Genomic DNA, 16957 nt, shown 5'->3' with positions numbered 1-16957 from the left:
AAAATTCTAAAAGAAGAGTTTGAGATGAAAGATCTTGGAAAGACTAAATTTTGTCTTGACCTGTAGATTGAGCATACAAAAAATAGGATCTTAATTCATCAAACAACATACACAAAAAAGATCTTGAAGAAATTTTATATGGATAAGTCACATCCATTAAGTACCCCAATGATCATAAGGTTTTTGGATGTGAAAAATGATCAATTCCGTCACAAAGAAGAAATGAAGATATCTTTAGTCTTGAAGAAGTGTCATTGGAACGCTGATGTTATATTTTGTGTGGAAAAATGAATTTCTCCCAAAATAACACCAATCTAACCGGCAAGTGCACCGGGTCGCATCAAGTAATAAAACTCACGGGTGTGAGGTCGATCCCACAGGGATTGAAGGATTGAGCAATTTTAGTTTAGTGGTTGATTTAGTCAAGCGAATCAAGATTTGGTTGATTGATTGGTGATTGGCAGAATTTAAATTGCATTGAAAGTAAAGGGAATGGGAAATTAGCATGAATTTAAAGAGAACAAAAATTAAAGTGCTGAATCTTAAGAAACAAGAAATTAAGTGGCAGAAACTTAAAGAGCAAGAAATGTAAATTGCAAGAATCTTAAATGGCAAGAAATGTAAATGACTTGAAATGTAAAGGGGATTGGGACTTGGATTTGCAGGAATTAAACAAAGAGAAGTTGAATTGCATTAAACAGAAGAGTAAATGGGAATTGGGGTTGGATCGGATTTAAAACAGGAAAGTAAATGAACAAGTGAAGCAAGAAACAGAGAATTGAAATGGGAAAATTAGATCTCAGGACCCAGAGACTAGAAAACCAAGTCTAGATCTCAATGCCTTCCTAGATCCAATAAGAACAATAGTAAAAGAATTGTAAATTGCAAAGAAAATGGAAGAAGAACAATTAACAGAGAACTAAATTCAATTAAGCAGTAAAAAGAGATCCAAGGATGAGATTGAAACAGAATTCCTTCAATTCTCCAACCCAAGATCCAAGACAATTGTAATTGAAATTTAAAAGTAATAAAACTAAGAGGAAGAGAATGGAATTCTCCTTCCCCAAACTAAGAAACTAAAGATCACTCTCTGTAACTAAAATAAAAGGAAAGCTCTATGAAAAATTCTAAAAAGGGAACCCCCCGAATAACTTGAATTCTAGCCTATTTATACACTTTCTTCAATTGATCTTCAAGCCTTGAGTTGGGCCCTTACTCTTGGTGGAATTGGGTTGAAAGAGGCCTTGGTTAATTGCTCTTGAAGTTTGGAGAGAAACCCAAGTGAACCATGTGAACCGGATTTGATTTTTGCAAAGTTGGATTCAAAGTTTGAGTTGAAGTTAGGGGGCTAACTTTAAGGCCAACTTTTCATATCAGCAAATCAATTTTTCTGATGCCAAAGTTGGTGCCAAAGTTAGGGGGCTAACTTCAGCGCCAACTTTGGCCCTTCCTTATGCATATATGGCGCCAACGTTAGCCTCCAAGTTTGGGGGCTAACGTTGGCGCAAACTTTGGCCAGCCCCTGGGAGAAATTAACATGCCAACGTTAGCCTCCAAGTTTGGGGGCTAACGTTGGCGCAAACTTTGGCTACCCTTGGTGAGAATTGTCATGCCAACGTTAGCCTCCAAGTTTGGGGGCTAACGTTGGCGCAAACTTTGAGTGGCTCAGGGAAGAAAATTCAACTTCTCAAGTTAGCCTTCAAGTTAGGGGGCTAACTTTGAGGCTAACTTTGCACCAAAAGTTTATGCCAAAGTTTGAGGGCTAACTTCAACTCCAACTTTATGTTTCCTGGTTCAAATTCACTTGTTTCATTGTCTCCTCTTTGCTTCTAGCTGTTCCTTCTTTCTTCCACTTTTCTCCAAGCTTTCTTCACCTATCATTAATCAACCAAACACATCAAAGCTATGCCCAAAATCATAAGGTATTCAATTTATCATAATATGCAACAATTATAGCATAAAACCTCATGAGTTTGCATTAATTCACATATGGTTGATTCAATCAAAAGAAGCATGAAAATCTACCCAATTGGCTTGCTTAAGGCTCAAGAAAGTGCATAATTCAAGTGAAAACAAAAGAAAAAGATTAGTAAAACTAGGCTAAGATGACTTGTCATCACAACACCAAACTTAAAACTTGCTTGTCCCCAAGCAAGAAAAGAATTATTGAGAAGAAAGAATGAAGTGGAGAAGGATGTTTATGCTAGCAGAAAGTTATTGGTAGTTCATGGGGTTTTGTGTGGATATGCGATACTCACTTCTTATTGACTCTTAGGCCTAGAAAGTCTCCTTCAAGCTTCAAGTAACTTACTGCTATGACCTCTCATTATTCCCTTATCCTTGGCTATTACTTTGTTCAAAGCTTTATTTGAGTGTCATATGTAGCAAGTTCATTTTCTTTTCTGCATACTTGACACATTATTCACCATGGACACTTGGCTCACCTTTCCTTTCAAACATTGATGCCCAGCACCTCTTTGGGTTACTAAATGCCTTGTAGTTAGGTTGCTCTTGATAGTGGATTTTCAGCTGATGATCCCGGATTAGTTAATCCAAGTCACCGAGTGTTGAAGCACTCCAAAGAGCTTAGTAGTCCAAGCAGATCATAATACACAGACACCACAGGCATATATTTTTAAGGTTCAAGCTATTGGTGTCCAGCTTTGTTTCTTTTGTTTTCTTTGGTTCTGCCATCTTTTGGCTATTTCTTTTCTTTCTTTCTTTTTGTTTTTCTTTTGAACCAAGGATTTTCTTATTGAGATTCATAGACAGTAAGCCACTCTACACTTAGAATGAGACATTCTAGTTCACTTATTCACTAATAGTGAGTTTTTATACAATCACACACATACCACCACTTACTTTTATCATACTTCTATCTAGCAGAGAACTATCTTACTTCACATTCAAACATTTTTTTTATTGATTTAAAAATGCAGGGGGCAGATCATGCTTTTCAGTCAAGTGAAAGTAAACACACAAGCACAAACTTAACTAGCTCACTTATTTTAAAAGAAAATTGACTCTGCTTGAACTCAAGGGACACTTTAGCAGAACATACTCAAAACATTTCTCAACAGCAAAGATTAAGTGTATATACAACCTATTGGTTTGCAGTTCTTTTGTTCGTCCTTCTGTTGTGCCCCTTTTTGAGTCATGATGCCAAATTCCTTGCTACTTCCTCTGATTCAACATTTTGACTCTGGCAGACTTTTATGTTCTTGCTACAGGTTATAGAGTTAAAACTAAAAAGCAATTATATGGTTGAATAATTTGTCTGATTGCTTGAGACTAGCAATGTGTAGGAAGCTAGAATGTGTTTCTGAATGAAGTTTTGGTGGAACACCAAACTTAGAAACCTTCATTCTCTCTTAAATTGTTTTTGGTGTGCAACACCAAACTTAGTTCCTTGCAATACATATCAATTATTCAACATTTCTATTGAAAAAGTTATGAAAAGAAAACTACCTCAGGTTGGGTTGCCATTGTTGTTGTCTGCTCCACCTGGTGGATTAGTTGAATGTTCCTCCATATCTTGAAATTCGTCTTCTGATTCCTCTTCTCCAACAATATTCTTCCCTCTTTCAGCTCTTCTTAGCCTCCTGAGAGTTCTTTCATCTTGTTCATGAAGATTTAGTGTGCTTCTTCTTGTACCTGACATACAAGCATAACAAAAGAAATTCACAAACCAGTGATGTTTCAATTTACTGCCGAATTGAAGTTTTAATTAGTTTAAGCAAAAAATCAAACAGTTAGTGGGTTAATCAAAAGTAAAGGAAAAGTGCTTGATCTAAATTACCACCTCACTTAATCATTGTCAATCTAATCAATCCCCGGCAACGGCGCCAAAAACTTGATGTTATATTTTGTGTGGAAAAATGAATTTCTCCCAAAATAACACCAATCTAACCGGCAAGTGCACCGGGTCGCATCAAGTAATAAAACTCACGGGTGTGAGGTCGATCCCACAGGGATTGAAGGATTGAGCAATTTTAGTTTAGTGGTTGATTTAGTCAAGCGAATCAAGATTTGGTTGATTGATTGGTGATTGGCAGAATTTAAATTGCATTGAAAGTAAAGGGAATGGGAAATTAGCATGAATTTAAAGAGAACAAAAATTAAAGTGCTGAATCTTAAGAAACAAGAAATTAAGTGGCAGAAACTTAAAGAGCAAGAAATGTAAATTGCAAGAATCTTAAATGGCAAGAAATGTAAATGACTTGAAATGTAAAGGGGATTGGGACTTGGATTTGCAGGAATTAAACAAAGAGAAGTTGAATTGCATTAAACAGAAGAGTAAATGGGAATTGGGGTTGGATCGGATTTAAAACAGGAAAGTAAATGAACAAGTGAAGAAACAGAGAATTGAAATGGGAAAATTAGATCTCAGGACCCAGAGACTAGGAAACCAAGTCTAGATCTCAATGCCTTCCTAGATCCAATAAGAACAATAGTAAAAGAATTGTAAATTGCAAAGAAAATGGAAGAAGAACAATTAACAGAGAACTAAATTCAATTAAGCAGTAAAAAGAGATCCAAGGATGAGATTGAAACAGAATTCCTTCAATTCTCCAACCCAAGATCCAAGACAATTGTAATTGAAATTTAAAAGTAATAAAACTAAGAGGAAGAGAATGGAATTCTCCTTCCCCAAACTAAGAAACTAAAGATCACTCTCTGTAACTAAAATAAAAGGAAAGCTCTATGAAAAATTCTAAAAAGGGAACCCCCCGAATAACTTGAATTCTAGCCTATTTATACACTTTCTTCAATTGATCTTCAAGCCTTGAGTTGGGCCCTTACTCTTGGTGGAATTGGGTTGAAAGAGGCCTTGGTTAATTGCTCTTGAAGTTTGGAGAGAAACCCAAGTGAACCATGTGAACCGGATTTGATTTTTGCAAAGTTGGATTCAAAGTTTGAGTTGAAATTAGGGGGCTAACTTTAAGGCCAACTTTTCATATCAGCAAATCAATTTTTCTGATGCCAAAGTTGGTGCCAAAGTTAGGGGGCTAACTTCAGCACCAACTTTGGCCCTTCCTTATGCATATATGGCGCCAACGTTAGCCTCCAAGTTTGGGGGCTAACGTTGGCGCAAACTTTGGCCAGCCCCTGGGAGAAATTAACATGCCAACGTTAGCCTCCAAGTTTGGGGGCTAACGTTGGCGCAAACTTTGGCTACCCTTGGTGAGAATTGTCATGCCAACGTTAGCCTCCAAGTTTGGGGGCTAACGTTGGCGCAAACTTTGAGTGGCTCAGGGAAGAAAATTCAACTTCTCAAGTTAGCCTTCAAGTTAGGGGGCTAACTTTGAGGCTAACTTTGCACCAAAAGTTTATGCCAAAGTTTGAGGGCTAACTTCAACTCCAACTTTATGTTTCCTGGTTCAAATTCACTTGTTTCATTGTCTCCTCTTTGCTTCTAGCTGTTCCTTCTTTCTTCCACTTTTCTCCAAGCTTTCTTCACCTATCATTAATCAACCAAACACATCAAAGCTATGCCCAAAATCATAAGTATTCATTTTCATAATATGTAACAATTATAGCATAAAACCTCATGAGTTTGCATTAATTCACATATGGTTGATTCAATCAAAAGAAGCATGAAAATCTACCCAATTGGCTTGCTTAAGGCTCAAGAAAGTGCATAATTCAAGTGAAAACAAAAGAAAAAGATTAGTAAAACTAGGCTAAGATGACTTGTCATCAAGCGCTAATGTACCTTGCTAATAATACACGAGTTGACATATCATTTGCTGTAAATTTACTAGCAAGGTATAGTTCCTCTCCAACCAGAAGAAATTGGAATGGAATGAAACAAATTTTTCGATATCTTTATGCAACGGTTGATATGGGATTGTTTTATCCCTATGGATCCAAGTCACAACTAGCTGGCTATGCAGATGCAGGATACTTGTTTGATCTACACAAAGGGAGATCTCAAATATGATACGTGTTCACATATGGTGGTACAGCTATATCATGGAGGTTCACGAAACAGACGATAGCGACAACATCCTCTAATCATATCAAAATACTAGCGATTCATAAAGCAAGTTGCGAGTGTTTTTGGCTTAGGAGTTTAATCCAATATATTTTGTCATCATGTGGACTAACTGATCATAAGATAGCTCCAACTGTCCTTTTTGAAGATAATACAACATGCATTGTTCAACTTAAAGGTGGATACATCAAAGGTGATAGAACAAATCATATTTCTTCCAAATTCTTCTTCACTCATGATCTTCAAAATCAAGAGACGATTGATGTCCAACAAATCTGCTCAAGTGATAATCTGGCAGATTTATTTACAAAGTTACTCCCAAAATCTTCTTTTAAAAAATTGGTACATCAGATTGGCATTCGCCGATTTTGAGATATTAAATAATGTCGACAAGAGGGGGAGATTGTACTCTTTTTTCCTTGGTTAGGTTTTTTCTATTGGATTTTTCTTGACAAGGTTTTTAATAAGGCAGTTCCCCTCAAATGATATTGTACTATTTTTTTTTTCACTAAATTTCTTTTTTCATTGAATTTTTTTTGTAAAATTTTAATGAGACATAATCTTTAATGGTCATCTAAAGAGAGGTGTTACAATATGGATGATCATTAACCACCAACCATTCTTCCAATTGAATTTACTTAGATAGTACAAAATTTTTTTCTTCTCTCTTTTGGTACGTTATTAATATAATAGTAGTAAATATATAAGTTACTTCTATTATTACTGTGAAATAATTATACTAGTAAATACTAATACTAAAATCTTTTTTTTATATTTTTTATTTTATATTTATTATATCTTTTTTATTTATTTATTTTACAACAACGCCGAATTTTTGGGGGAAAAAAATACTATCTATTTCAAAAAATTATTGTCTAAATCTAACATTAAACTTGAATGCATGGATAATTTTTCTATTGCTTGGGTGGGCTGCATTAATAATTTTGGAGATAAAATTCAACGTGCAATTCATTAAATCACATTTGACTAAGTCATTGTGCTCAAAGCACTTCTCTTTCAATATGCTGTTTTCTTATCTATGTGCCCTTCCCAAAATTGCCATCAATGACTTGAATAGTTGAATCTATTTTTCAACATATAATTTAAATCATCTTACCTCTATATTAATATCATCACTCTATCATTATTAAATTTACCACAATTTAATTTTAATTCAAAACTCTTATTGTTCACTCCTTAATCATATTTATATAAACTATACCATTAATATTCCTCTTTATACTTGTCCAAGTCTTCGGATTCAAAGTCTTCGATAATCGATATGCTTTTTCTCTTAGACTTGATCATACTCCCCTTTCGCTTATATATATATATATATATATATATATATATATAACAAGCCGCTTTCACTGAATTTCATATATCCTATCTTCACACTAAGCTTAGAACGAATTTCTCTTATTTTTGTGTCACATAAATGGCAAATTATGGAACTACACAGAGAGTAGCAACCTCTTCCTCAAACTCTTCATCAAAGCCTGAAAACTATGAACCAAAAGTTCCAAATGAAAATCACTTCAAGATTTTCTGCCCCTTTAGCATTCCTTTAACATCAGAATCTGCAGCAGTTCGAATCATAAGAAACTTTGGCATCTATGGTCTATACTACACCCACTTTGTGTGGATCATACTATTCATAACTCTCATACCTGCCAGAAAAGTGTCACTGATTCTTCTTGTTATCATGACATACGTGACTTCTCTTTTTCTTTTGATTCTAAGGACATGGCCAAATTCTTTTCTGCTTCACAAGATCATAAACAAGTGGTTTGTGTTGGCTGTGATCGCGGTTGCAACGGCGGTGCAGCTGGTTTTAACTGACGCAGGGATTCATTTGGCAGTGACTTTGGCTTGTAGTATGCCTCTTGTTTTGGTTCATGCAGTTTTGTGGGTTGGTTTTTATGGTTCTGAGGTTGTGAATTATGATGCTGGTTCTGCTTCTGCTTCAAGAGAAGGTGCTCCTCTTTTTGTTGCTAATGAGAGTGGAGATAAGGTTTCAAATGATGCTGTTTGACTTTTCTGTTTTTATGAGTCTTGCTCAAGAAATGAGTTTGTTAAATTAATGTGGTAATAAAACTGTCAATTTTTTTTTCTATGAATAAGTTGGTATTTTGAGATTTTAATAACAGTTTTTGTTTTAAGTGTAATTATTTGAAATATGTTTGATCATATTTCTATTTCTGTATTGAATGGCAAGTCATGACTGTTTGATGAATTCAGATTAGTCTTGCTAAGATCTATATTTCAGAGAATAATATATATATACATGGGTTAGTAGAAGTCTAATAAGATCAACATGGGTTACATTAATAAGGATGGTTAGTTACATGTGGTGAAAACAAAAAATAAAAGTACATTAACAAATAATCAGAAACCATAATGCAATGCATAGCATTAGAGTTACTCAGCTACTTCTACTTTTTTATGCAGCCAGGAATAAAAAAGAACCAGCATAACCAAACCAACAAGAACCATAACAAAACCAAGAACACCTAAACATGTAAACAAGGTACCATGAATTCTAAATGTGCCACATACAACACTAAACCCTGATGCTGCAGCCACCAACACAGACAAAGAATACAGCAATGAGAGACATAACATTGAGATAATAGGCACTCTAAATCCCAAAGACCAAGCCACCATCACTGTGTATGCAAAGCTCACTATGAACATTCCGGTCCATATTGTCGCCGGTAAGAACCTTGTAGATGCTTGAAACAAGCTCAGTGGTATCTTCGAGTTGTTTCTTGTGCTTGCGAATTGCGAAAGGTTTTCGAAAGGACTACCTAAACAAGATAGCAATGCTGCTTGTACTCCAAGCAACTTCACTGCCAATGCGGCTCGGTGTTCTGGTGGACAAATTATCTCTGCTGAACAGAATTGCATAAATGTTTTTCGTGTAGAATCAGTTTGTTGAACCTTTTTGGTTAAGCCTTGGTCGCGATCCGAAGTCTGGCTTGTGTCTTTTAGGTTTACCACCACATGGGAGGTGGAAGAAGAAGATACATCACATTCCTTTTTTGTCTGTTCATTTTGAAAGATCCACTGAAAATGTTACTCAATGTATTTCAAGTTAAAGGCACTGCACTCAAATTTAACACAAGTTATATTGCATAGACAAAGAAAATATGAGAAAGGAAGATAATCACTATAATCATAAATTCCTTTTCTTTACCTGCTTTCTAGTTAAGTTGTAGCCGGAGTTCTTATTAGGCTTTTGCATTGACTTGTCAAGTTCTTGTTTTCTCTTTTTATCATTGTGCAGAAAATTGTGTTCCTCATCATCTTCTGTGACCCCCACTTCATCATCATCATCCTCATCATGGATATAGGCCTTGTTATAAGGCAACATTCTATCAGGCTGCATAGACATCCAGATACAGAAGTCATAAAAGTTATATAAAGAACTTTTTTTGACATTCTTTTAAAATTTTGAACAAAAGATTAAAAAATGATGAAGATAATCAATCTCTCACCTCATAAAATACTGCTGTAGCATTTCTCAAGTATGCAATAGTTCTCAATAACTCCTTATTTGTAGGGTACTGCAAATTCGGAACATAGAAAACATGTATGTCAATGGCAAAAAAACAAAGAAACTCGGAAGGCACAGATCATATATAAAATTTAATAAAAAAATAAAAAAGGAAGTGTCAAGCAGTATCTTGCCTCAGTTTGTTTGCCTGAAATTCTCGCCACCACTGATCCGCGGCGCAATCTCCTGTATATGATTGGATTTGGTTGTCTTGCCTTTGTTGTTTCAAGATATTGCAAACCAAATGAAGAAGTCAGTGAAACAAAAAGTCAACTATTGCTACCTTACCTAATCAGAAAATATTTAGTGGTACAGTTCTTGATGCTATATATAATAAGATTCAATTATTCAACTTTGAGGGAATGCAAATAGTGCATAAACTTACAGGCTTTCTTGGGAGCAAAAACTTGTTGCTTATACTATTGTTCTTGTTGTTGTTATCATCTCTGTTCTGTTCTGAAACAGAAGGCATACTCAAAGAAGCCATGATCAAACAAGTGGATCACTGGATTGATATAACTTCAAATATGGCAATTCACTCAATTCAGGTGGATCAACACAGGTTCTTATAAGTCAGTGTTTTGTGATTAAAAGGATTACTGTGGAAGAAAAAGGTCAGTGAAGAGACACATGGAGGAAGTTGTAAGTCTCCATTTTTTACTTTGTAGAGGAATATCTTGTTATATCATACTTTATTGTACTTACCAGTTTTTGTACGCAAAAGTCACTGCTCTATAATACATTAACAATTCCTTTTTTTTTTTTGTGGGATGGAAGCTTCTTCTACACATAAGTTTTTGTAGAATATTCAATTTAAGACAATATATGTTCTATTCTTAATGATGTGAAAGAATGGTGAGGAAAAGATGAATCTTTTGGTAAGTATGCTGTTGATAGTAATTTGGAAGAATTAATACAACTATACAAGCACTTCATAAAGGTAATTTGAGGATAATAGTCTTAAATTCCATATATGAGTGACATGAGTTCTTTTTTTTATATCATTGGTTTTACAACATAAAAATAAAATAAAATGTTCTAAACAATAAATTTTTCTGATTATTATTATTATTAATTTATTATTGTGAAAATACTTCCTCAAATACTAATAGCTCTTAACATAAACTTGATTCGAACTAATCTATCAGGTGGAACAAAGCTTTATTATTGAAAATGTTTTGAATTATTTTCACAGTAAGAAAAAAGAATAAAGGATATAATGCAGGCAGCCCAACCTGATAATTACATCAGTCCGATTCATCACTGATTCCACAGCTTGAAGTAAGAACAAAGAATGCTGCAATTTATTTTATTCACAATTCCAACACTTCTATTACATTACAATTGCAGTGAAAAAAAAAAAAAACAAAATTGAGAATGTTGACTTATAACTAAAAAATCAAACTTCCTCTGTGCCATCAGCACCAACTTCACAATTACAATTACAATAATGATCTTCAGTGTCAAAGGAATGGTGATGAGCAATCCATAAAAGTGAATGAATCAAAATTATAGGAACAGCAATAGCTAAAGTAACTGCAAGATGAGACCCAGCTTCAGTCACCACAAGCATCACCACAGTTACAAACACTAGCAATGACAACACAAACCTTTTATCTATGACTTTGTGAAGAAAAATAGAATAAGGGAATGCCCTTAGAATTAAACAGTAAATGGTTATTACATATGTCATTATAACCAAAATAATCAATGAAATTTTATGCCTGGGGATGAGGACTATGAAGAGTATGATCCAAAAGAATAATGTGTAATATAAACCAAGATTCCCTAAGTTCCTCATGATTCTGATTGCTGCAGCTTCTGAAGTTAACGGCATGTTAAAGGGACAGTATATTTTGATGTCAGTATAGAGCTTTTCATGATTCTCTTTTGGTTCATGAGATTCAACTTTGGTTGAAGGTTTTGAGGAGGTTGGTATTCTTTGGCTAGTTCCAAAATTTGCCATATCATATGAAGTATGAAATTTGGAAGATCAAAGAAGGGCTAAGTAGAAAAAAAAAAAAAACACTCTTTAACAACAATTACTGAAGCTAGAGGGTATTAGGTTCAATTGATGGCTGGTTGTGTTACTTTGATTGTGAATTTGGTTTATTATAAATATGTAGAATATTGTGTCAATTTCTAGCTGAGTGGAAAGAGACATTTTGTCATTCTAAGATTTTAGTAAATATGGAAGAAATTTCATAAAAGGAGAGTGTAATAACAGGGAACCTTCCTTTGTTGTTTCTAATGTTTGGTTTCCCTAAATATTCTGGCCCTACTTGTTTGTAGCCAAACATTTGAATTGTCTTCAGTTCAGTTTGATCAAGTACTAGTAGTGAAGGTGGTTTCAATCTGATATTTGTCTTTTTCTTTTGTTTTTAACAAAATTATGTTTAAATGGATAAGAATGAGAATTCCAAATTTATTTCTTGATTGACAGTTTCATTAAATTCTAAAGAAAAATGACAATGATTTTTGAATCTACATATTTGGTTTTGAAGTTAAGTGTGGTTCTGGTTGTCATTAATAATAGTAGTAAATATACTATCAAAATACTGACTAGTACTTAAAAAATAGTGATCCTAGTTGGTATGATTGTTGCAAGTGTTAATAATTTGTAAGCATCTGCTTCAAATTTATGCAAGTTTTAACTGGTCAAAATTCATTAAAGAAGACCTTAGGAATTAAAAGTAGGTTAGAGGACTGAACTAAGATAATCTATCTTTCCCTTCTTTTTTTTTCTGCTTTTGGTTTTACTGCAAAGAAGGATGGAGAACAAATCTCTACCATAGTTTAATCTCTAACAAGGAAGAAATGGTTATATTTTAGCAAATCCATCGACTGCATTGTGATTGGCTTCTAAAGCAACTCACAATTAAAAGTTTTATGAAACACTTATTTCTCTAAAGTAATTTATTGCCAAACATGCTCGAGAACAGGTTACAGATGAAGTGGTATTTACAGCAAATGGTGAATTGAATGTTACATCCTGAATTCCCAAATAGTAATAATCTGAATTGAGAAATAAATAATAGGATAGAAGAAAATATCCACATATATGATTCGTCATAACAGAACAGCAATCAATGGTACGAGAACATGTTTCAAATGGGGTTCAGCATTCAACTTTGCCGAAACTTTGGCCACACAGTGATTACTCCTGGTCTCATCTCCTCAAACCGGTATCTGCAGAACATAAAACGTGAGCAAATAAGATCTCAACCAGTAAGAACCAAGGTATTCGATTTTCTGAGTGTCATGGTGAACTAGTCCACCGATCTTCTTCATTTTCAATGTCATCCGCATTGCTCAAAGGTAAGGGGGGGTAGTACAGAAAGGAAAGATGTTTCACCTGTTTTCGCTGAGGAAACTTCTCACAGCTGTGGGAAGAGCGGCTTGTCCTCGGCTATGATTACCAACGCCTGTAGCAATTGGAGATAGGGTAACTTAAATTCTAGTTTTGTATTTAAGAAAATTTGATAACATTTCCAATCAATAAATGATAGAAAGGTGTCAAGGAAATAATGAAACCGCTGCAACATGGTGGTACAAGATAAAGTAACATACCTGTAATGACATGTAAAGCTACTGATTTAAGCCTTATTGGTGCTTGTTTATCTGAATTTTCACTGTCCACAGAATTAAGAGATCCAATAGTTGAATGTGTAAGCCCATTATTAACCTTAACACCATTTGAAGTGGCTGAAGTCTTTGAGAAGCCTTGGCTTTCAATTTTTAATAAATGTTCTTGCAATGCTCGAATAGCCTCTGCCGCATGTAGACCATGTAAATCCAGTCTAGAAATATCGTTTTCACTATTTCTGATATTTAGAATTTTTGTGGCTGCCGTAGAATTAAGTTCTTCAGCTGTATGCCATTCCTCTCGGGCCTTCATTGAGTGCTGCTGAGCAGAAAAATGATCACCTCTCAAAAAAGCATTAGCAGCTGCCCTAGAATGTCGAGATGCCAGCCTGTTTAAAAAGATAGGCTAAAATATATTAATGCCTGGTGACCGTGATGAGAGTCTAAAACAAATGAAATCCTTTCAATTGAACAAGTTAAATCCAAAACATTTATTATCTCTATTATGACTGAAGATTGTAATTATTCAGTAAAATATGAGGATAGAATAGTAAATCTAGAAGCAAAAAGAGGAGCAAAAGGTAATTATTAGATGTCGCAAATTAATTAGACCTTTTGGATCTGATTGAATATCTAAAACAAGAATATGAAAAACTGGAATTTCTATAGCCGAAAAAAGAGTTACAATTTATACCTCATTGTCTTCAATGCATCCTTTCGATGACTAAGGTAGACATCATCCTCTTCCCATTCAGGCTCAACCGGAACATAATTCAAGGGGCCCAGTTGGCATCTAACATTACCATCATAGAACTTTTCATCCGAGGAAGCATTTCTATCTGCAAAGTCTTTACCATTATCTTTGAGATGACCAACGCTTGAATTGATTGGAATATCATCTGTCCCCTTTCCAAACATTAGACTCTCATCAATCTTCTCCTTGCAGGGAACATAATATGAATTAGCTGCTCCAGGATCACTTGATACTTTGCATTCTTCAATGTTAACTGCAGAAGCCATTGTTTCCAATAAAGTTGCAGCCTTATCAACATCATTACTAACCGCGGCTAAGATATCCTCTATCAAGCTATCATCAGCCCAATGATGCTGCCCTTTGAGCTTTTTGATGGCCAAATCAGTATCATCCTGAGCAGTAGTGGCACAATATTTTCCACCAGAATCAGAACCTGTCATTGGTGTTTGGCTTTTCCCACCCTCTTTTAGAGTGGGGAAATTCTGTGTAGGAAGAAGTACAGAAGAGAAAGACTTCGCAAGAACATGGTTCTTATTAACCAGTTTATCATCATTTTGTATTAAATTAGAAGCACCAACAGGTGGGAAAGGGTCCTTATCAATTTCAGATTTAAGACCATTTTTCTTTTTCTGTTTGAGATCAAAAGCTGTCCAACCAGACGATTGACCCCTAGCTCGTGACATCTTATTAAGGGAAGTTCTGGCCAAAACGTTCATTTAAGCACAAACTACTTTGCTAAAAGGAATGGGGCTGCCCGAACACTTAATGCAGACGCAGAAGAATTCAGGCAGCCACAATCTGCAGACCTGTCCTGCAGACAACTAAAGTCAATATCTGTAACTATCCTCCTTCATATCATACAAAGTGCAAACATGTTAAAATAGACACATAACAGCAATAACAACAATAACAAAGCCTGTGTCCCGAAACCATGAAAAATCGAATTTTTTTAATGATTACACCCATAGTGTTTCTCTGTGCCCTCTATCTAGTTATTGGGCTACATCAGACGCGTCCGATTTGTGATACATTTTGTAAAACCAAGTATGATGACACATTACAAATCACAAGACATAGTTTCAGGTAGCTCAAGTCGCACTTCAATCAAGTAAAACTACACCAACTGAAGATAAAATAGAGAATATCTAAGCAAGCACAGCACCAAATAGAGATGCTCAAAAAACCTTATTGAAGATATATACACCAACATAAAGCATAAGCTAAATATAAGTATAGCTGAAAGAAGAAAAACCCAGATGAAAACTCACCTTGTTTTAACAATAAAGACGTGAAAGAACAGGACTTGAAGGTTATTTGGGAAGAGCAGAACTCAGAAAGCGTAACCAAGGAATGAACCGGTCAAAGGGTTGAAAAAGCGAAGGAAGAAGAAAACCAGAAAATCGTTGTTCGAAGATATTAACGTTGAGACCGAATTGTACTGAACCAAATCTGCACCTGTTATCCATAAATCTTCTGGGTGTGGAAATTTCAAAGAGAAAAAGAGAGGGAATCAAAACTCTCAGGGTAAAATTTTCTGGTTTGTTCCACCCTTCCTTTCTCAGAAGCCACATATAATGGGGTTTGAGAGAGAGAGAGAGAGAGAGAGAGATTTGATTTTTGATGAATAAAGTCAAATAGAAAACGCCGTCACGATAAGAAACGGCAATAACTGAGGTTGCAACGAACAACAACCTATGAATTTACGAAACTCGCCCTTGTTGATTACCCCAATAATTGGTCTTAGGTCAGGTAGGTGTGACACATGAACATATAAATTGAATAATTTTATGATAATATTTTAACGAATTTGGTTCATAATTTTAGTGTTTATTTAGGTATCTTTAAATCAATAAAAAAATTTTAATCAATTTTTTTATTTTTTAATATATTTAACAAATTTTTAATAATAAAAATAAAAATATTAAAAAAATAAAAAATATTTTTTTTGAAAAATTATGATTTATATCTTTTTTTAAAAGATTTTTTAAAAAAATATATTTTTAAATAATAAATAAATAAAAAATATTTTTATTTTATTTTATCTAAACATAATTAATAAATAAAAAATATTTTTATATGAGATATTTAAACATAAAATTATTTTTATTTTTATAAATTTTTTTAAAAAATTATTAAAAAAAATCTTTTTAAACCCTTACAAAAGAGTTAAAACACTTTTTAAAAAACTTTTTTAGAGTAATTCTCTACATACAAGTGATTTTCCATACAAGTCATACAAGTCATTTATAAACACGCCGTTTCACTTTTTTTTTGTGCCTCGTTTTCTTCTTCTTCCTCTTCATCTTCCTCTTCCTCTTCCTCTTCCTCTTCTTTCTCTGTGTCTCTTTTTCTTCTCTTCCTCCCTCTTTTTTTATTTAAATTTCTTCTCCTCTTTTCGTTTTCTCTTTCTCCTTCATCAAAATCACCAGAAAAAACGAAGAAACATTATTCAAGGTACGTTTCTTGCCTTCTCTTTCTCCTTCTTCTTCTTCTTCTTGCTATACGTTCTTCTTCTTCTTCATGTTCTTCTTCTTCATTTACGTGCTTTTCTCTTTGTTTTCTTTCTTCGTTATTCTCGGTTTCCATTGTTTTTTGACATCAAGCTCTGAAATCGTTTTTGAAGAAGAAGCAGCAGCAGAAAATGAGGAGGAAAAAGAGAAAGAGTTCTGAATTATGCATAAGGTGTACTTCAACGAATTTTGGGTGTATTTCTTAAATTCTTTGGGTGTATTTTTGTAATCCTTTGAGTGTATTTCTATAATTTTTTGGGTGTATTGATTTCAAGAGAAATATACTGTCTCTCCTTATATTGGGTGTATTTCTTAAATCCTTTGGGTATATTTCTTAAATCCTTTGAGTGTATTTCTGTAATCATTTGGTTTATTTCTATAACTGTTTGGGTGTATTTCTGTAATCTTTTTGATGTATTTCTATAATCGTTTGGGTATATTTTTGTAATCGTTCGGGTGTATTTCTGAAGTTCCATCATCTTCAAAACAATTTCAAAACTTGATTTCAGAAACTATGAAAATTGAAAAAAAAAATAGAAGGAGATCGAAGA

The 16957-nt window shown here is 34.2% G+C and overlaps 4 protein-coding genes across 6 annotated transcripts; 1 reads left to right on the top strand and 3 right to left on the bottom strand.

Annotated features, from left to right (window-relative positions):
- Positions 1-7271: 7271 nt before the first annotated feature.
- LOC130976095 (uncharacterized) lies at positions 7272-8166 on the top strand. The gene has a single exon (XM_057900858.1). The coding sequence runs from the start codon at positions 7437-7439 to the stop codon at positions 8031-8033; it is 597 nt and encodes a 198-aa protein (XP_057756841.1). The 5' UTR covers positions 7272-7436; the 3' UTR covers positions 8034-8166.
- A 186-nt stretch (positions 8167-8352) lies between these two features.
- On the bottom strand, positions 8353-10280 carry LOC130976094 (uncharacterized). Its single transcript, XM_057900857.1, has 5 exons — positions 9943-10280; positions 9692-9772; positions 9499-9567; positions 9198-9383; positions 8353-9046 (listed from the first exon to the last, which is right to left on the bottom strand). Exons 1-5 carry the CDS (start codon positions 10042-10044, stop codon positions 8420-8422), a joined length of 1065 nt encoding a protein of 354 aa, XP_057756840.1. The 5' UTR covers positions 10045-10280; the 3' UTR covers positions 8353-8419.
- A 589-nt stretch (positions 10281-10869) lies between these two features.
- LOC130976096 (PRA1 family protein F4-like) lies at positions 10870-11630 on the bottom strand. Its single transcript, XM_057900859.1, has one exon. The coding sequence runs from the start codon at positions 11521-11523 to the stop codon at positions 10957-10959; it is 567 nt and encodes a 188-aa protein (XP_057756842.1). The 5' UTR covers positions 11524-11630; the 3' UTR covers positions 10870-10956.
- A 769-nt stretch (positions 11631-12399) lies between these two features.
- LOC130974404 (uncharacterized) lies at positions 12400-15515 on the bottom strand. 3 transcript variants are annotated; one of them, XM_057899290.1, is made up of 5 exons: positions 15165-15515; positions 13837-14717; positions 13128-13531; positions 12913-12982; positions 12400-12746 (listed from the first exon to the last, which is right to left on the bottom strand). In XM_057899290.1, the coding sequence occupies exons 2-5, from the start codon at positions 14610-14612 to the stop codon at positions 12683-12685; spliced, it is 1314 nt and encodes a 437-aa protein (XP_057755273.1). In that variant the 5' UTR covers positions 14613-14717; positions 15165-15515; the 3' UTR covers positions 12400-12682. The 3 variants fall into 3 exon arrangements, with proteins under 3 accessions (XP_057755273.1, XP_057755272.1, XP_057755274.1); XM_057899289.1 differs by having other exon boundaries at positions 13837-14707; XM_057899291.1 differs by having other exon boundaries at positions 13837-14702.
- Between the last annotated feature and the right edge of the window lie 1442 nt (positions 15516-16957).

This window comes from Arachis stenosperma, chromosome 4, assembly GCF_014773155.1.
Source record: "Arachis stenosperma cultivar V10309 chromosome 4, arast.V10309.gnm1.PFL2, whole genome shotgun sequence".
NCBI lineage: Eukaryota > Viridiplantae > Streptophyta > Magnoliopsida > Fabales > Fabaceae > Arachis > Arachis stenosperma.
This window is presented reverse-complemented; position numbering and strand designations above follow the sequence as displayed.

Bases quoted from the DNA above. Each gene is read 5' to 3' on its own strand.
- LOC130976095 (XM_057900858.1), top strand. From the start codon at position 7,437: ATGGCAAATTATGGAACTACACAGAGAGTAGCAACCTCTTCCTCAAAC.
- LOC130976094 (XM_057900857.1), bottom strand. From the start codon at position 10,044: ATGGCTTCTTTGAGTATGCCTTCTGTTTCAGAACAGAACAGAGATGAT. The intron at 9,773-9,942 runs GTAAGTTTATGC...GAAACAACAAAG, and splicing joins TTTTGCTCCCAAGAAAGCCT to GCAAGACAACCAAATCCAAT. The intron at 9,047-9,197 runs GTAAAGAAAAGG...CAAAATGAACAG, and splicing joins ACAACTTAACTAGAAAGCAG to ACAAAAAAGGAATGTGATGT.
- LOC130976096 (XM_057900859.1), bottom strand. From the start codon at position 11,523: ATGGCAAATTTTGGAACTAGCCAAAGAATACCAACCTCCTCAAAACCT.
- LOC130974404 (XM_057899290.1), bottom strand. From the start codon at position 14,612: ATGAACGTTTTGGCCAGAACTTCCCTTAATAAGATGTCACGAGCTAGG. The intron at 12,983-13,127 runs GTATGTTACTTT...CAATTGCTACAG, and splicing joins AGCTTTACATGTCATTACAG to GCGTTGGTAATCATAGCCGA. The intron at 12,747-12,912 runs GTGAAACATCTT...TATGTTCTGCAG, and splicing joins AGTTTCCTCAGCGAAAACAG to ATACCGGTTTGAGGAGATGA.